This window comes from Pavona decussata, unplaced genomic scaffold (genome assembly GCF_977016875.1).
Source record: "Pavona decussata unplaced genomic scaffold, jaPavDecu1.1 SCAFFOLD_161, whole genome shotgun sequence".
NCBI classification, from domain to species: Eukaryota; Metazoa; Cnidaria; class Anthozoa; order Scleractinia; family Agariciidae; genus Pavona; species Pavona decussata.
The window spans coordinates 4,187,346-4,206,642 of record NW_028145572.1 but is presented as its reverse complement, the minus strand read 5'-3'; the positions used below and the strand labels follow the sequence as shown (position 1 = coordinate 4,206,642).

General features: G+C 37.9%; 3 protein-coding genes across 4 annotated transcripts; 2 read left to right on the top strand and 1 right to left on the bottom strand.

Moving 5' to 3' along the window:
* Nucleotides 1-8: 8 nt before the first annotated feature.
* On the top strand, nucleotides 9-4,275 carry LOC146464914 (cyclin-J-like). Its single transcript, XM_085129209.1, has 4 exons — nucleotides 9-438; nucleotides 1,307-1,591; nucleotides 2,395-2,554; nucleotides 3,090-4,275. Exons 1-4 carry the CDS (start codon nucleotides 159-161, stop codon nucleotides 3,148-3,150), a joined length of 786 nt encoding a protein of 261 aa, XP_084985335.1. The 5' UTR covers nucleotides 9-158; the 3' UTR covers nucleotides 3,151-4,275.
* On the bottom strand, nucleotides 3,434-13,164 carry LOC146464913 (DNA cross-link repair 1A protein-like). Its single transcript, XM_085129192.1, has 10 exons — nucleotides 12,600-13,164; nucleotides 11,904-12,052; nucleotides 10,443-11,681; nucleotides 9,677-9,795; nucleotides 8,420-8,481; nucleotides 7,579-7,666; nucleotides 7,013-7,158; nucleotides 6,424-6,578; nucleotides 5,570-5,711; nucleotides 3,434-4,998 (listed from the first exon to the last, which is right to left on the bottom strand). Exons 1-10 carry the CDS (start codon nucleotides 13,036-13,038, stop codon nucleotides 4,847-4,849), a joined length of 2,691 nt encoding a protein of 896 aa, XP_084985318.1. The 5' UTR covers nucleotides 13,039-13,164; the 3' UTR covers nucleotides 3,434-4,846.
* An 89-nt stretch (nucleotides 13,165-13,253) lies between these two features.
* Nucleotides 13,254-17,882, top strand: LOC146464912 (uncharacterized). 2 transcript variants are annotated; one of them, XM_085129199.1, is made up of 4 exons: nucleotides 13,366-13,496; nucleotides 14,454-14,566; nucleotides 14,693-14,859; nucleotides 15,455-17,882. In XM_085129199.1, exons 2-4 carry the CDS (start codon nucleotides 14,458-14,460, stop codon nucleotides 16,631-16,633), a joined length of 1,455 nt encoding a protein of 484 aa, XP_084985325.1. In that variant the 5' UTR covers nucleotides 13,366-13,496; nucleotides 14,454-14,457; the 3' UTR covers nucleotides 16,634-17,882. The 2 variants fall into 2 exon arrangements, with proteins under 2 accessions (XP_084985324.1, XP_084985325.1); XM_085129198.1 differs by lacking the exon at nucleotides 14,454-14,566 and having other exon boundaries at nucleotides 13,254-13,496.
* The last annotated feature ends 1,415 nt before the right edge of the window (nucleotides 17,883-19,297 follow it).

Genomic DNA, 19,297 nt, shown 5'->3' with positions numbered 1-19,297 from the left:
AAATCATTGCTTGCCAAAAACTCAGAACAACTCGAACTCAAAATAGCTTTGTTTATATCGTTTTCCTGACATGAAATGTTAGGCACTTTGGAATCTTTAACACAAATTCAGTGATCTGCCCCTGAATACAGCTTTTTCTTGGAGTATTTTCCAGTAAAATGATGGTAGAAAATGAGTGGTGGAAATCGCAACTTGCTTTGGAAATCCATGACGTTCTCCGAGAAAAGGAGGCGAGACTTCCACCTTTCACGTCGTCTTCGCCTCAGTTGAAGCTCAGGCGTTTTCTTGTGGACTGGCTCGCTGTAATCTCTGAGAAGATGACAAGTTCGCATGGAGTGCTCCATTTAGCGGTTTATTACATGGACTACTTTATGGATAAGTTTGATATTCAGGAACCCCAACTTCATCTTGTTGCGTTGTCGTGTTTACTGCTGGCAGGTAAGCTGAAAAATGAAAATTGCTGTGAATTTAAAATGTATGCTAATATGCACCCGAATATCTTTTTTTGTCTATGAAATGATATATTATTTCTAGAAATATTTCATCCACATGTCCTGATAAAAAACGTTTCTTGGGCATGCAAAAATTAACTTTGATTACACTGTAAACAAGTTGAAGTTTGGAGCTAAGGAGCTTATAATGGTAAGCTCATCTCGTTAACGACTAGTTCGATTTATTGTAAAATACGCTTGCAAAATTGAATTCATGTGCTCAATATTTCCGTGGAAGAAACTATTTTTTACACTTAATTCAAATTAAAGACTGAAACATGTATCAAATTAAAATAAGAAAACCGTTTTGCTGCATTTTTGGAGCTCACTTTTAATCGATAGGTTTCCTTCTGCATATAGTTTGGATCATACTGAACGTTGTTTATTTATCGAATGTCAGTCTCATTTCATTTCCAAAGAATCTGTGAAATAAATATTGCTACGAAGGGAATCAATCACTGCTTTTTGGTGTTTTGAATAAAGATTTTTCGAAAAGCTTTTTACTCAAGTTAAATCTTTAATTTAAATATCAAATAAAAAAGCCTGCGAAATGTTTTGCATTGAAGTGGTATAATAACTTAATTTTTGTGCGGAAAATGAATTTTCTCCTAAAACTCAGTGTATCATGATTTGTTTCGCCCCCAAGGGAGGCAGTTAAAACTCACAAATTCCCATAAGTGTGATTTAAAATCTAATTTGCATACTTCCTTGTTTTATCAACACTTCTTAATTAAGAGCAGCTCAAAATGGATAAAATTAAGACAAAATCCTGTAAAAATTTAATAAAGCCATGTATGTTGTCTCTTTTGTTTCAGCAAAATTTGAAGAGAATGAGGACAAGATTCCAACCATATCAACATTGAATGGCTTTGTTCATCATGTATTTAGCACAACAGAATTTCATCAAATGGAACTTCTTCTATTGAACTTTTTCTGCTGGAATTTAGACTTGCCAACCCCTGTGAACTTTATGGAGTACTACCTGGTACATGCAATTTCACCACAGGACTGCCAGTCAGGGAGGAGCATTGATGACTGCACCAAGCCAATGGCTTATACAAGGAAATATGTGCATTATTTCCTGGAGATAGCTTTGCAGGGTATGATAATTATAAATTAATAATAATTATTATATAATTTAGTTTATGATACTCCACCCAGTGTGGAAAACTGTGCAGGTTGGTCTCTGTTATCAGTGTTTCCTTAAACAAGAATTTTACTCCACATTGGACATCTCTCAACCTAGGTGTATATTAAAGGTACCAGTGAAAAATGACCCTGCAATAGAATCCCCAACAGGAAGGGTGGGGGGTAATAATCTTAGTCACTTCACACTGGGTGTCCTGTAATGGCCTAGCAGGCCATCCAGGGAGGAGAAGTAATAACCCTAAGTCATCATTTTCACACTGGGGATCCTGTGATGGACTAGCATCCCATCCCAAACAGGGTGGAGTGGTACTGTAATACTCCTAGTCACTTCATGCTGGGTATCCTGTAATAGACTAGCATCCCATCTAGGGAGGATCCAGGGAGGAATAGTAATAATCCTAGTCTCTTCACACTGGATATCCTGTGATGGACAAGCATCTCATCCAGGGAGGAGTAGTATGGTAATAGTAGTAGTATATTCTTGATTGTCACACGCTACAGTGACAGCTGAGTTAGGCTCCAACAATGTGGGATATATCAGGTTCTAGACCTGAAGTATGACTTAACCTTCCCTATCCAAGATAATTTGTTGATTATTTTCAAAGGTGCCTTTACTTACTAATAGCAACAGTACAGTCACCATTAGGGGGGATATTACATAGACTAAGTTTATCTGCAAGATTTTTATGGTGCTTCAATACTCAGCGAATAACTAAACTGTTTAATATTGATATGATGCTTTCTATATTCTCAGATCATTCTTTCCTGAAGTTTCATCCATCAATAATCACATCAGCAGCAATTGCTGCATCAAGACTGCGTCTTCACCTCTGCCCATCTTGGACACCTCTGTTAATCAAGGTTACATCTTATACATGGGAACAGATTGCACCTTGTGTGAGCATCATGTTAAGGTATACAATCATGCATTTTACACAGTCCTTCCCAAAGTTAGTTTCTCTCTCTCTCTCTCTTAGTCCTTTGAGCCCCCAGTGGGGCATAGGGCCGCCCAAAGTTAGTTTACTATACTCTTAAGGTGCTGAATGAAGTCTTGTGGCCAGGAGAGATGGCTGACCATCCTGCTTGTGTTGGAGGTCAACAACACAAGTGTTTGAGGATGGTTGGATCACAAGCAAGTGTCTGTTTGGCTGAGGTGTCTACCTTAGGGGGGGGGGGGGGTCCTCTGGAAAATGTTCAGCTGTAAATCATGCATGAAATGACATGCCTAATGTCCACATTTCAAACCATCTGTCTATATGTTCTCCTACAAAGTAACAAGACAACTGGTTATCCACTTTTGACAATAAGGTAGTAAGGAGAATTGTGCTTTTTATATTGCCATTTCAGCATTCAACCTCATTTCAGTGGCAGAGAGAGAAGCAGGTAATTAGCAGATTGAACAATCTGTGTTAGCTAACCTCACTTGCTTGTTTTTGTTTGTTTTTTTAGAGCACATGATGCTGATGAAAAAGCCATGTCAGATCAGAAGGCTGTCAATCCTAAAGGATAAACAACCTATAGTCATGTATACAAACTATTAACATGTAAAACCTCAAACGGTGCATTACACAAAAATCGGAACCAGCACAGTGTACACACCACTTGCTGTGAAATTGAGTGCTGTATGTAGGATGTGTAGCATAAAGTTATCTTCAAATCACCATCCTATCATATGATTACAAATGGCAAATATCATTTTGCTTGCTCTTGAAGTTGCAGATCAATACCTAGAGATTTAAATTTAGAATTAACCTACCTACAGTCAGATTCTAATAAGAAGCGATCCAACATGGTCATGCTTTTACAAAGGTTTAATCAATATATAGCTCTCACTACAGCAACTGTAAGTAAACAGGGTTTGTGACCTGCATGTGATAAAGATTACCTTTTTGTACTGTGATCCTTGCATTATTACATTCATGTATTTGGCCCAGTTTCCTCTATTTAACATACCTGGACAAATTATGGTAATGAAGGCCTTGAAAACTGAACTATGTTTCTCTGAAGCAAACTTCTGATAGACCTCATAAGCAAACTCTACTTGGATTTGTTATGTTGCTTATAAATACCATGATGTACTACAGGCATGCTTAAAAGGAGGAAAATAAATGGGCATTCTACCACAAAATATCATGTATTACATATGAGTAGTCTTAGTATTCTGTTCTTTCATTAAACTTCAACTTCAGCTGCGAATAATACCAAATAAATTCTAATTTCCAAGCAGAAAAGTTGTGATTCTAACTTTTAAAAATACTAACGCAAAGAAAATAACAACTGAAAAAAAATTGAAAGACAATCCTTTTTTTTCAAAACCTTTAATATTTTAGACTATAAACTGAAAGTAACGGTCACACTACACAGCTGTGTGGTATGACCGGTACCTCACACATTATAGTTCATTTATGTAGCTGTCCGTTATAGAGTGTTTGAGATTTACTTGTAGCTTTCCCTCAGTGTTAGCCTGCAAACACAGACGTATTTCCGGCTGTCGCTTCTCTCCGCCGAAATACATCTGTATTCGCAGACTACCTCAGTGTTTACCCATTTGAACTATTATTACATGGAGGTTCATTTATTTAATTTCTATTGATCTTTCTTAATACTCAGCAACTATACATATACTGATTAAAATTATATCACAAAAAATAGATTTTTAATACAAAAATAGACATCTATGTCCACAGGATGAAGCAACATCCAAGCACCAACGTGTACAACACTTTTCATTAATTTGCACATTTTTGTGTATATTGGCTATCAAAATTAGAACTTAATGAATTTAAAATGAACTTGGAATGAGTGAACAAACAAACAAGAAAGAGGAAAGAAAAAAGAAAAAAATAGAAGGAAAATGGAATTTAAGGGTAGCCTCAAGGAAGCCAAGTAAGTTAGTCAAGTTTACTTGTGGCCTTGTATTGTTTTCACAGAATCTTTGTACAAATTGTGATTGCAGAGTCCCCAGGACCTCCCAAGCATCCAAATTATTAAATCAAAAGTTGTTGTACTGTTTCAAGTGCTAACGTGGAACATTTCATCAAAGAAATGGAAAATGAAGCATCTCTGCTTTGATTTTTTTTGGCAGCATGAAGAACAATCTATATACTATACAATATTGAATTCGAGTTTTTCTGTGAAATATTCAAGATAGGGACCCAACTGCCAAAGTAGATCCCAAAGATAGAAGGTGTATGATTTCTTCAGATTTACTGTGACAGCCATTTATTGAAGATTGCCTGCATTTGTGCCCGGCTTTCAGAAGAATGGTTGTTAACGGTTGGAATGATCTTTTTTGGCTGAACAAACTTCACAAATCTCTCCAGCTCACTGAAGCTGCTATGTTCACTGTAAGGCACACCTAAAAACAACACAACAGCATTGCATCAGGCACAAAATAAGTCATGAACACTACTCCATTTTTTTCCTTAATTTATGATTGCCAAGTTCTGAATGTTGTGGCAAGCAAAATTTGGAGAGGATACAAAATGGCCCCACCCACTTCCCACTTCTGTTGGGGGTCTCGAATTGTCATGAATGTAGTTGGGAAGGGGTCAGACTATGGTAGGTGGAAAAACAGAGGCTGGGAGAGATGATTTTCTAGTTGGTAAACTGCAGGATTAAACTATCTATAAACAGATACAAATGGTATTTGAGAGATGGTTGACTCTAGCAAAAAAAAGGAAAAAGAAGAAGAAGAAAAGATTGCACAATACTTCTCTACTACATAATGGCAAAATCATAGAGGTGATAACAGCCAATTGAGGCGATAAAAACCAGGATTAAAGGGTACAAGAAGTGAGTAGCTCAGACTATCCTCTGTCCCCAAAAACCAACAAATATGGCACCATAACAAACTAAAAATGTCTCTCAAATTAGTGCCTGAAGAACCCACGGTACTTCCAAATCTCCCAATTATTGTACATACATACCATAAATAGTAACATTTCCTCTTTTGGAAGGATTAATCATCAACAAACTGTCCCTTTTTGAATTGTGTTCCCACCCAGTAGGTTTAAAGGCTAACAATTCTGTGAATTGTGGCTTGTGAGATTCCAAATAAGCTGCTAGATTCTAAATACAAGAAACCAAGAGAAAAAGGTTATAACTAAATCAATAAGGAGATACTGGGAACCTTAAGCAATCACAGTCACAGCTGTACAAATAAAATAAAATAAGACATGCTTAAATGGAACCAGTCAGAATAGTTGCAAAGTTGTTCTAAATTGCAAGTTCTAAGTGATGTTTGCTTGGGTGATGTCTCACAGTTGCTTAAAGTGCAATGTCATGGAAATTGTCTTGTTTTTTGTCAACATTTTGCTTAATAATAATTGTATGCATATCTAAGCACCGTGCTCTTGCTCTTGTTGCTTCTAGACCACCAATAGGTAATATCAAGTAAGAACAAGCTGCCATCAGTTGAATGTTTTTATTTAATGTTGCCTAACTCATGCACATTACAGAGAAGAACTTGAACACCTCGGCCCAGCTTTTTGAAGATGGAATCCATATAAACATTTAATGTCTTTGTAGTGGATAGCCAGTGATAACAAAACTGGAGAACTATTTAATGTACACTTCTGTTGATGCACATGTGTTTAAGTTGGCTTTTCAGACTAACAATAAAAAATAGCCATGTGACACTGCCTTTAAGGTCCCTAATGTCTCACCTGATCTGAACAATCAAAGAAAACAAAAACATCTAGCCTGGATTTCAGCTGTCTCCAGATCACTCACTCCTGACACAGGAGACAGCTGAAATTCAGACGAGCAGACATGAAAATACCTGCAATGTTAGTTTTGCCATTGGCAGAACATGGACTTTTCCTGCCTTCCAGTCTGTTGTGATCAAGGACTTGATTTGATCTGATTCAAGACAGTCCAGAACTTTCTTCTTCTGTTTTTCCACACCGACTTTACAACCAAGTGCTTCTGCAATGGCTGGTATATACAAGAAACAAAAACTCCAATAATTAATTGACAAAAATATATAATAATATTGTCACGCAATGGCATGCAAAAATTCGGGCACTTAAATTGAACAAACGAAACATTGACCCAAAAAGTCACATCACGATGGTCTTGTATAAAACCTTTTTCCGACAAGGTATACATATCATGGACTGCCACTTTTGTGCATTTGTCTGGTTTGGGAACATCAAAACAAATTTTAAAGCTAGTACATAAACAGATTAAAGCAGAAAGAGTTTACTGTGGGTGGCAAGGATGACTGTGAAATATTTTGAGTTAAGGAGCAATTATTTTGGGAAATTTCAAATTACACAAATCGACATTATTTGTACTGCCAACTTCTCTGAGTATCTCTAATCTAAGGCCATCTTTCATGACTTATGTTACTTACTGTAGTTACTTACACAGAAAGACTCGTTCTTTTCCAATGGTGTATGTACCACAAACAATGAGCGTCTTTGGATTTTGTCTGCAGGCTTGCAGAGCTGTGGTTACTGCAAAGTTGACAGTTTCTTCCTGAGCTGGGAAGGAATATTCAGGGTTACAGTATCTAGATCAGCAACAGAAACAAAGTAAATATTAAAAACACAACCTAATTGACAACAATGGTAAATAGGTCTCTTGAAATACGGTTTCATATCAAAATTCAGCCTGAAAGGAAGGTTTAGAGGACACAAGCTACAGAAATGAATAAATCCGTTTAATTATTCAGTGTCTTATGTTTGTATCCTCCAGGCCTCATTGTGAAGCTGAATATTAATATATCAAAAGATGCCTACTGGCAAAGAAAGGGAATTAAGTTTGTTCCATGAAACTTCAAACAAGTTTTATAAAAGTATACATAGTGGGCCAAGCTGGTTCAGCTCTTCAGAAAACTACCCGAAACAACCCATCAAGATATGCTGCAGAACTGAGTGCTGAAGATAACAGTAAACAAACAAACAAATGGTTAAACACAACCATAACGTACGTGGTATCCAGGTACAGGAAATCAATCCTACGTGTACACTGCTGCAATTCAGGATAGTGTTCCATTGCCACTGAAGCGCGGAAGTCACCTTGGTTTAAAACATATTCAGTTAATACTAAATGCAAACGACAAATAGAGAAGCAGCAAAGTTTGATAGGGCCAACAATGCAGTTAGTGCTTAGTACTTGTTTGCTGGAATAAAGTGATTTGGAGAACCACTATACCCACACTGCTGACCCAACATAGTCCACCTTGAACCAACAACGGAAAAGAATCTTTCCAAGAAAATAACATGGAGACAACAACTGGCCCAGTGCACAAAGAAGTCACACAACTCCAACCATGCATGTATCTTATTATTAAGTTTGCAGCGGTCTATGCAAAATTGCTTCTTTTGCGTTAACTTTTGAAGTGAGCTTACTTGTCTTATATTACTGTATCAGCCATTAGCTAACTTGTGAAGTGTATGTCATCTAATATCACAGGTGTCTCAATTTCTAGCATCTGCAGGACTAGGGTCATCTGCTGTTTTTATACTGCTTTGTGTAAAACCTCACACTGAGCTGCTGTGCTGCATAATTTTATTAGCCATGGGAGTTGTTGTAAAGCAAGGAGCTAAAAAAGATGCTTCATTATGACTGCTTTTGTTCGTCTCTTCTGAACTCGGACATTTTTATTGGCTTTTTGGATTTAATACATGGTCATTGCACAGATTTTGAAGTGAGAAATTATTTTTTCATGACAAACTTGGAAGGGCAGTTTGTTAAAATTAAGTGTTTTGAAGGGTCTGGGGGAGGGGACATCTGGAATACCACAATGTATTCATGAATCATTATTTCACCTGTATGAAGAATTGTCTGACCATTTGGAAACTTGAACAGAAACAACACAGCTCCTGGACAACTGAGGAAAAAAAGTATGATAAAATAAAATAAAAATAAGGGCAATTTGCAGTGTAGGGTGTTGTTCTAAACACAATTAACCATAAACAAAACAAAAAATGTTTCAGCCATAACTTTCTTCTTCTTTGCCTTCATCTTTGACTTTTCTTTTGGAATCATCGCCAAAGATAGTGAGTTACCCTTTAAATATCCTTAGATTATTGTGCAGTTCCAGAAAAAATCCATACCCACCCCAAGGAGGGTCATCGGAAATTCCTACGAGGAAGATGGTCTTAAAAGCAAAGTATGAAGCCAAACTGGAATTTCCTGGGGGGAGTATGGATATTTTCTGGAACTGCACACTGTATCACCAATAACTGGACAGGTGCTATTATTGGCTTTTAATAAATAGTTAACTAGTGAACTCCATGGGGGATAAAAGGTTAAATCTCGAGCAAAAAAAAAGGAACATAATTATATTGAAAAGGTAAATAAATGAATTGACAGTTCACCCCAATTTCAGATTAGTCTAATTTCATTTTAACGACAAACCTTAGAGTCTAAAACAAAAAAAATGTAGACAGCAATAAACATTTTTACAGATCCTTAATATCTGGTGTTTCACGGTGGTTTTACTAATTCACCATGAGGAATATCATCTCAAGGGACAACCACAAAAACTCATTGTTAATGCTTGATTGATTGCCAACTGTTTCAATTATTTCAAAAGACAAAGCACTGTTCTAGCCCAAGAAAGATGGGTAGGAAGGCCAACAGAGGTAGGACAACAAAAGACAGGAAACAGAAATTCTCAGCTGGAAATGGGAAGAGAAGCAGAGAGTCCCAGGAAGAACACAAAAGGAGGTAAGTTCCTTCTGGTCCTCCCAACACACATGACAAATATTAGAGGGTGTATTACCAGTATAAAACTTTACTTTGCAGTTTTTTGTCATACACGTTTAAAAATCATGTTGTGGTTCAAATTTTTTTCTGGTCAAAAAATTTTCAGACCAGTTTGATTTCTATTTCCCTTTGTCTCAGATTATGCTAATGAATACTGCACAAGAAAAATAAAAATTAAACTAGTTTGAGAAATTTTAAATAAAAAGCCCTTTAAACCACAACATATGTACCAAATAGTCAATACTGTTAATACCCTTCTTGATACAAATATTAATTTATTACTTGCATGTAAAATTTATATAAATTGAACTTACTGGTTTGCATCCAGTAGTGTTACTTCAACATTTTGGATGACAGTTGGTGTATTCATGGGTAGAGGATGAACAAACTGCTTCTTAACATACAGCTTTGATATTACCAAGTTTGCTGTGATCTTGAAAATAAAGTGAAAGGAATGTCTGTCATTGGAAAACCTTGACAGCTAACCAAGACAGTTTACCATTCAATCAATCATTCAGAATGTCAGATAGTCTGTCTGTGAATGAGTCAGTTCGTAAGTCAGCGTGTTCATTAGTTAGATACAGTAGTTAGCCAGTCAAGTGCTTTCAGTTGGCAAGTCAGTCAATTGTCAGTCACTTAGTCTGCCAGTTAAACATTCAGTTGGCCAGATGGTCTATCATTCTGACAGTTGGTTAGACAGCCATCATGTTAATCAGCAAAGGGGACAGACATTCACTAAGTTAATTAGTAATTGGTAACTGACTACAGTGAACTCCCTTTATTGCGGACACCCTCAGGACCCCGAGTTAGTGTCCTTAATAGCGAGAGTCCATAATAGCGGGAATGTATTTCAGTCAAACGTCTGTAATCTAGTTTTGCTGGGGACTTAGCTGCTGTGCGTATTATATATCGGGGTATCCATAATAGCAAGGTGTCCACAAGGCAAGAGTTGACCGTAGTTAGATATCTGGTCAACAAATAATTCAGTCAGTTCCCGTAACATTCAGTCCTTAGGCCAAGTGAGTCACTTACTAGTTGTTATTGGCCAGCTGTTCAGTAATGATTCGCTGGTGAACTCACCTTACTGCAGTAGACAGGGTTTGTGAATTTGCCATTTAGTCCACCATAATGGTCATAATGAAAATGACTCAACAAATAGGCACGACAGCCTGGAATATTACCATAGCGAAATGCATCCACAGTTATTGTACTGCCTGGGATCTTCTTGTAAAATGGGCAACTCTTTCGTGATTGAGGGACAACAGGTGCTTCTTCACCCGGACCAGAACTTTGACCTTCAGACATATAGCCAGCTTTGTTAGCATCACTTTGGTTTTGCATTTTTCTTCCCTTCCACCTTCCATATCTACTAGACACTGAAGATGGCTGTGAAGAGCTTGAAGCTTTGGTGTAATTCTGAGAACCAGCTAATTTACTGTCACCAGGTTTTGCCAGAGGTTTCAAGCCAAAGAACACTCCTATATCAGTTTGTTTCAGTGATTGCTTAGTTGGTCCTGTTTTCATGTTTGATTTTGAAACAAATGGCAACAGTGACTTTTGTCTCTGAGTGGAACTTGGTTGAACAGAAAGAAGTTCCTTCTTATTATCAAGTTGTGACTTTGTCTCTACTGACGACAGAGGAAATTTAATTTCATGAGTATTACTGTGATTTTCCTGTTTAACTGAAGCTACAGTTTGTGACAAATGATGGCATTGTTTGTTATCCATTAATTCAAAACTTTGTTGACTATTATCATCAGTTCCTGAAGCTTGTGTTTCATGGCACAATGCATCTGAGCTTCTACACAAACTTGCAAATGCCAATGGATCTCCAAACAAGTCCTCATCTGATAACATTTCAAAATTTTCTGTATCAACATTTGACACTTTGTCTTGTTCACTTGAAGATTTCCTTTTGACATACATTAATTCTGTTCCATTGCTTTCTGCACTTTCCAAACTGTTATCAACATCTACAGCTGTTATGCTTTTGGAAAATTCAAAGGGGTTCTTCTCCTTGTGCTCTTTGCTCCTCTTACCGCCAACATCTCTCTGGATGTTTCCTCCATATAAGGTATTAAGATCATTCTTCACATCTCCTTTGCAATGACTTTGCCCTTTGTTACCAGAAGAAGCAGACATACTGGGTTCATCATTGGAAATTTCCAGCATTTTTAAGTCCCCATTTTTATCATCCAGAGTGTTGTTTAATGTTGTTACCATCAATTCAGAATCATCATCTTCAATGCTCACAACTGTTTCTGGCAAATTTTGGCCTAAAAAGTTCAATTGCCGAGAAGTGTGGACCTTTGTTACCACCTTAAAGAAAAATTTGAGAAAGGCCTAAATTAGTAGCAAAAATATTATTGAACAACTTGAAATTAAGACTGGGGAAGACTAGACCTTAGACTGGGGGTCAGGATCGAGGATGGAAGGAGGTAAGGAGAAAAGAAAGGAAGGAAGGAACAGAATCATGAAGGAAGGGAGGGAGGGAGAGGGGTAGGCAGAAAGGGAGAGAAAAACTCTAAAAAATGTGCTCACCAATTCATCCTTTGAGTCTTTACTGATATTTTCTTCATCTTGTTTCTCAAAGATGCCACAACTTCTTGTAGTGGCCAGAAGTGTGTGAGAATATCTTTTATAATGAGGAGAAAATGTAGATTTACAGTGAATTCCATCAGCACAGTCACCTGCAAGAAAGCAGAAAAGCCAAACTCAAAACTTAAACTAATTATCCATACTGGTTTCAATGAGAATTTAGAAGTCAAGGTCCAAATGCATCAGGAGATGGAACTTGTCATATTAAGGAAGGAAAAGTTGGATAACTTCTGTTAAAATTCCAACATTTCACAAATAATGAATGTAATGGAATGTCTGGAATGTTATAAATTTGAAAATTGAAGTTTGTAAAGTAGTCCCTGCTACGTCTAGAACAAAACTGAGGCCACAAAGGGCCAATTCAATGCATCCAGATATCTCATTTCACAAAGAGAAGTAATAAGTCGAGTCCCCCCCCCCCCCCCCAACTTACCTGAAGGTCTGGATCAGCAACTGTTCTACTCACTGAGCCATACATCAAAAAGAAACATTTGTATAAATTTGATTGATTGATCAATTAATTGACAGATTAATTGATTGGTAGATTGATTGATTAGATAAGCTTATTTCCCTTTGCCTGAATAAAAAGATGCTCTATTTACACCGCTTGCCTAACGAAACTCCTTACGTACACCATACCTATGTGAGAATATTTAGTCTCTAAGCACTCCCCCACATGCCATCCTGGAGACTGTCCAGTTAAGGCAGAGAAGGGCATCTGACACTTTGGGCAAAAACCATCCATGATGACTTTCTGAGGTGTCACTTTATCATTAGAAACAGATGAGTTGGGCCCATTCTCGACTTCATTTCGATTACTAGAAGAATCTGCTCTTTTGCGCTTTAATTGTTTCGCCTTCTCTGTATTTCCGCTACCTCTTCTTTCATCGGATTTCGTTCTTTGTGAAGATTGTAAACCTCTAGAGCCGTGAGCTTCATTCACATCGTTTGTTAAACGCTTGGATAACTTGGCGTTTGAAGATGTCCCTCGAATTGAAGTGGCGTTCGGCTGCTTTCGCTTGAGTTGCTTCAAAGATTTCTCGTCCCAGATGTCATCGTCATCTTCATCCCCCTCCATTCTAAATGTCAGACGTCTACTTTACGAAAGAAGGATTAATAAATCTGTGCTGAATCACAACTTGTATGAAACTGTTCAAATCTACCGCCTTCCCGCCATTTTGAATTTGGAAATTGTACGCGAAAATGTAACGTACTTGACGCAATATAGTATTTTTGGTAACCCCGCTGACACATGATTGTCTCTGGACATTATACGTACTCTTACATGAGGTACTAATAGAGTTTTCGCCACATCGAAGTTTCGAACGATCTGTGGGTCGATCACAACAGAAATCGTCAATCCAACTCATTCATCCACAGCTTATCTCTAATTTGATTCACTAGGCATGAGTGTACAAACTCTGCAGAAATTCAGTCTTCTAAGCGTGGCCAAAGACATCGTATTGTCGTGCAGTAATTCTCCTGTCAAAGATCTTCATCAGTACAAGTATGTACTGGGACCATTTGATGGCTTAAGTAAGTAAATTTACCAATTTCTAGTCTGACTGTACAACCTAAATCAAGGGATAAGTCTCAGTGCCTGCACTAAACATAGAGGAAGCACTTGTCAAGGCTCCAATTTGCAAGGGGGCTGGGGGAGGGTAAGCCAGGCAACCAGGGACTCCTGGAACTTCTCGCTATGAAACCTCTTGTGGGGAGGGCGGGGGCAGAAACCTCGACAAAAATGCTGATTCTGGATAATTTGTTGAATCCCAGGAGTTAAATGATAGAACCCTGGGACAGGTTGCATAAAATGTAAGGCTGGGCATAACCTTTATTACCAGACATTAAAATTGTGATTTCGATTGACTGTCTTCAATACCTATAAGCAGTTTATACACCCAAGGTAAACTAGTATTCCCTGGAGCCCCAAGTGTCCGTCCCAAGTCCCTTTGGGGTAAGCCTGCAAACGTAGATGTATTTCTACATTTGCAGGCTACTTTGGGATCTGCTGAATTGCGTTCTCCCTGAGACCAAGTGAACTGTCTTAAAGGTGATGTCCATGTTAGCAAAGTAGAATGGATGTGTGTTTTGGTCTATAATTTGTGACCAAGAGAGCAGTAATGAGAACAGCAATGAAGGGTTCCAAGAGTCCCTGCAACATAACATGTGTTATCATATTGAAAGGGGAGTTACGTACTGCAGCACATATACAAGCTCTAGGTCAACTTGTCTGGGTGTACATGGCACTGGCACTCTTGAAGCCCTGTTAGCTGGTTTATGCATGTCCTCTATTTTTCAGTTGACTGATATGTTAGAAAAGTGTAATATTCCTTGATACAGGAGGTGTAACACAGTTTTGTTTACTTTTCATTGTTTTCACGTTCTTTTCTTTCCGAGTACTACCAGTTGAAATAATATTGTTGTTGATTATTTCATGAAAACACAAGATCACCATCCTTTTTTGACTTTTTCTTGGTGTTGCCTTCACAGTTTCATGCAGAGGCTATGCATACATTGTCTTTTTATTTCCTTCATGTTGATGTTTCAGTGCTTAATGTCAATTGTTGGAATTTGTCCAAATTGGGATAGGAACTCTATCAGAGGTGGGAAACGAAGGGGGAGGGGGTAAGATTTCATAGGTATCACTAAACCAAAGGGAAGTCTATGATAGTTGGAAGATTTATCCACTCATGCACTGAATCTTTTTTGTCTAACATTATTGTTTTCAGACTCTGAGCTCATCCAGGAACTGTTAAATATTCTTTGTGAGAAGAAGCAGTTAAAAGTGTGTCATCTTCACATCCTTCTACATTCCAACATCAAACACGTTGACCTAAGTGTGTGCAGCTCACTCATCAATGATCAAACTCTTGGTACTGTGGGATATCGCTGCAAGGTGTGTGAACCTACAGGAGGGTCAGCCCCCTTTTTTGTCAAAGAAAACAAAGCTTGTGGGGCTGGAATCTTTTTTTTTCTGGCCAGGATTTGCCTCTCACTAAGGGTATCCATCCTTATAAGAGAAGCACCAGAAGTAGATCCAGATTTATGGAAAGGGGGAAGGGTTGTAAGTACACTAAGGATGTCTGGGGAGAGAGAAAGCAGTGTGGTTCTCATCTCCATAGTTGCTATTAATTTTGATGGGTGCTACCCCAGTCCCTAGTCTGGCTATTCTGTGGTATAAAACTTTTACTCCTATAAATTTCACAGTGTGATTTGATTTCATCTGATGCTCTTCATAATCATTTTCACACTAAGATTGAAAATGTTTTGGACAAGAGTGAATAAATTCATGTACTGTGACCATGAAATTGATTTTACATTTTGGTAAAATCCATACATGTGTTTTGCCATTTTTTTTTTTTCTGATTTAATGCTTTTCCCAATCCACAAGCTATCCATTGGTTCTTTTAACATTCCATGTAATTTAATTCTGCATAATTTTCAACTTTCCTTTGGAGAAAGGATAAACATAGTCTATATTCTTGTTTCAGAAACTGACACAGCTTTGTCTAAAAAACTGTTCACGTCTTTCAACAAAGGCATTGAAACAGATTCCCAAAAATCTACCATGTATTCAGTTTGTTGACCTCAGTGGATGTCTAGCTTGTACAGATGATGTTTTAGACTCATTTGGATCATGCTGCCCAGAGCTCAAAGTCTTGAGGGCTGAGTCCTGCTCCCAGATCACTGATGTTGGTGTAGATGCCTTGTGTGGAGATGATTCTACACCAAGATGCAGAAAGTTACGAGATGTCAACTTGACTTCAACAAGCATCACCAATTATGGAATGCAAAAAATGTTGCTCACACAACCTGAGCTACAAAAATTTCATGCAGCAATGACATCAACTAATGATGAGTTTAGTTTAAACAGCAGCAAGCTTACAAGCAGTTTAAGTCTTGTTTCTATAAATTTTTCACACACTGCAGTATCAGACATGTCTGTCAAAAGTCTTTGTGAGGCTTGTCCTTTGCTTTGCGAGCTCTTCCTTAATTGTTGCTCATCCATTACAGAAGTTTCTCTTCACTACATTGCATCACTTACACGTCTCAGATTGCTGAGCATTGCTGGAAACACAACGATCAAATTTCAGCCTAATTTGGCACATTTTCTTGAAAAATGTGGACATTTATTGGAAACACTTAATATCTCTGGCGTGGAAGGCATAGACACTAAAGTTCTTGGCACATGTTGCAGGTCTTTGAAATGCCTCATAATGGCAGACTGCAAGGATGTAGTGGGTAACTTTATCCCGTTGTCCATTGGCCAGGAAGATACCTTCTTGTCTTTGGCAAAAGCTTGCCCAAAACTCAACCATCTAAACCTTCATGGCTGTAAGTTTACACAACATAAGTCACTGCTGGAGCATCTCACAGCCATTTTTTCCAGTTCAGTCGAGTTTCAAGTGGTAGATCTTTCAATTGAAGAACTGCGTGATGATATTGTTTTGCAGTTTATAAAATCCTTAAACTTGTTGCAGTTAAGGTCACTGAATCTCTCAAGGTGCAGTGAAATTTCTGTAGAACCACTTGTGTTGCTAGCAGAGAGATGTAAAAACCTTACACAACTAAATCTTTCTCATTGCCGGAATATTTCATTACAAGATGTGGAGTATTTGAGGAAGGTAGCCAGACAGTGCGGACTTGGGCTTAATGTTGCCTGGGTGTAATGAGCTCTTAGGCTGCACTAATCTGAAATCGTTTATGGCATTTTCGGTTGTGACGGGGGGCCTTTGTCTCCTACTGCGTATACGTTCTGTGAATCTTGAGATGGTCCGAGAAGCTCTTTGACCATGCAGGGAAATTAGATCTTAATAATGGCTATTGAAATCGAAAAAGCAAAGTGACCATGCATTTGCCAGAGATAATTAAGCTTCAATTTGGAAAAAATCCCTACATTGTTCAGCATTTTAAAGCTTTTTAAAATTATTGTTTCTCATTCAAATTATCTCTGAAAAATGCGTGCCCCCCGCCCCCTTTATTTTTCTTTTTGGATTCCAATAGCCCTTTAGATCTGCCTTTTCCACATAGTCACAAACTGCGAATAAATATTTCTGTGTTAGGATGTACCGTCCTTAACTGGTTGAAACTAATGTAAATAGTACACACGAATCAAACAGAAATTTCCTGGAAGAAACAGACGAGCTTCGGAGGTACTCCGGCAGCTGCAACCAGTTGAAACGAAAATGACCATTCATTTGCAAAATATCTCCACCTAATTCCAAAATGGCTTCCATTTAAATATTCTTTTGTTTGCATTCAAATTAGCCCTTCTTGCCACGTCCAAGGTAAAATAAAATAAACACCCAGATACTTAAATAAAGTATTCGTTCGTTCGTTCGTTTTCATTTTTGAGCAAGAACGGGGTTAGAAGGGCCAATTTGAATACGAAAAAAAGAATATTAAAATGGTGGCGATTTTGGAATAAGGTCTATAAAAAGTAGCATTGTAATATAAATAAAAATCATTTAATGATTGATAGTCCAGTGTTTTGTGCTTATATTTATGACTTCCAACATATTTACGCTTTGGTTCGCAAACCTTATTTTTCAGTCGTTGTTTCATTCAAGACAGCAAGTAGATACTTAATGGAGAAAGATCAAAAAAAGTCGTAACCCAGAGAAGGAACTGAAAGTCTGTCAAACTGGTGCGCAAAAAATATTAATGAGGGAAGGCTCCGCCCCGAGGTCCGATCCCTTACCCTTTCATATACCATTTTTGGCGGAAAAGGTACCCCTTTCGTATACCTTCCATTGGAAAATAATGAAAGGCCCTTTTAAATACCTAAATGACAGATTTCCCTACCCTTTCATATACTTCGACTCGTGAAAACCTTACCCTTTTATATACCTGAAGCGTGAAAAAGGTACCCCTTTCGGGCGGAGCCTCCCCGTACAGGCCATTATAGGGAGTACCCCCCCCCCCGGTTTTCGATGGTATTATCATGCCTAATCTCTCTAATGTTATAATATTATTATGATAACATTCCATCTCGCATGCTTTCTCGACTTTAAACATCCCGAATCCCACAAAAGCTATAAGCCTCTGACAGATCAAAGCACCGTGCGAAAATTATAACAAAAAATTCTGTGAATCAACTTTGCTATAAGCTGTAACATCCCGTGCTGAGGGAGTAAATGTTGTTTACACGCCGCATATTGTCTTATATTAATCGAAAAATCGTTTTGAGTCATATCGAAGCGATTTAATTAATACCTGTGAGCAGAAGTTTCTTTATTGCCCTAAGTGGCGGAAGCTCCGTTCGTTTTCTCAGTGTTTTTACACAGGGCCCAGTACAAGGATAAGATAAATTGTTTTTGATGTGGCTGAGTACAACAGTGCATCTATTCTACCTGTTGTTGCTGCATTGAATCCCCAAAAGTACTGGAAAGGTAAAGTGAAGGTAATTAGTTCCTGTTCGTTTAACTACAGTCGACTCCCGATAACTCGAACCTTCAAGGGAAACAAAAAAAGGTTTGAGTTATCGGGAATTCGAGTTATCGAGGGTAAAATTATACAGAAAATGACCTAGCCCCGGTTGTTCAAAGAATGGATAACTTTATCCAGAGGATTAATCGCTATCCAGCGAATAAAATGTACTCCAACTAATACAACCGTCAGCGTTAATACATTTTAATCGTTAGATAGCAATTTATCCGCTGGACTGAAAGAACAACTGGAACCTGAAGGACCCCTGAAGGGAAAGGGAAAATGTTTCGAGTTAGCCGGAGGTTCGAGTTATCGGGAGTAGACTGGATTGGTAATTGAATTATTTAATTGATCTGAACTGCAGACCTTTTGTATGTGTTTTATAGCCAGGAATGCAGTACTAAAATAAAATAAAATTTGTCAGTTTGATATCTGACCAAGATTGACCAAGATTAACATATGAAGCGCGCCGTTGAATTTGGCGAACAACTTAGCCCCGATATGAATTTGACCGGACCAGCGTGAAGCTGCATTTCATATAACAGACAGTCAAACTTGTATTTTTTTTGCTCTTTTCAAGAACAAAAAACTGTTTGTCAAGATCTTTCGATAACGAAGCAATAGAATCATTGTCTTGTAAAGTCCAATAGAGAGGACTGCGTGTGTTCATTGATGCGTTGGCTCCGAGTGTCTGCTGAATATGCAGCCATTATAATGGCCCACATCACACAGGATTCATCGAAAGTTGTAGACTAAACATACATTGTTGGCAGTTACTGATAACAATACGCGGCTTTGTTTCTTGAACTTTCAGCAGCATAGTTCTTGCATAAGTGTAGTTCATTCGCCAAGTTTTAGTTCAGTCATCCCTGAAAATTTCTTCGAAGTTTCAGTTGATTCACACA

Excerpts from the sequence above, each read along its gene's own strand:
- LOC146464912 (XM_085129198.1), top strand. The coding sequence starts at position 13,367 with ATGAGTGTACAAACTCTGCAGAAATTCAGTCTTCTAAGCGTGGCCAAA. Across the intron at positions 13,497-14,692 it reads GGGACCATTTGATGGCTTAA|ACTCTGAGCTCATCCAGGAA; the intron begins GTAAGTAAATTT and ends TATTGTTTTCAG. Across the intron at positions 14,860-15,454 it reads CTGTGGGATATCGCTGCAAG|AAACTGACACAGCTTTGTCT; the intron begins GTGTGTGAACCT and ends TTCTTGTTTCAG.
- LOC146464914 (XM_085129209.1), top strand. The coding sequence starts at position 159 with ATGATGGTAGAAAATGAGTGGTGGAAATCGCAACTTGCTTTGGAAATC. Across the intron at positions 1,592-2,394 it reads CCTGGAGATAGCTTTGCAGG|ATCATTCTTTCCTGAAGTTT; the intron begins GTATGATAATTA and ends CTATATTCTCAG. Across the intron at positions 2,555-3,089 it reads TGTGTGAGCATCATGTTAAG|AGCACATGATGCTGATGAAA; the intron begins GTATACAATCAT and ends TTGTTTTTTTAG.
- LOC146464913 (XM_085129192.1), bottom strand. The coding sequence starts at position 13,038 with ATGGAGGGGGATGAAGATGACGATGACATCTGGGACGAGAAATCTTTG. Across the intron at positions 9,796-10,442 it reads ACCCTGTCTACTGCAGTAAG|ATCACAGCAAACTTGGTAAT; the intron begins GTGAGTTCACCA and ends TTTATTTTCAAG. Across the intron at positions 4,999-5,569 it reads AGGAAATGTTACTATTTATG|GTGTGCCTTACAGTGAACAT; the intron begins GTATGTATGTAC and ends TGTTGTTTTTAG.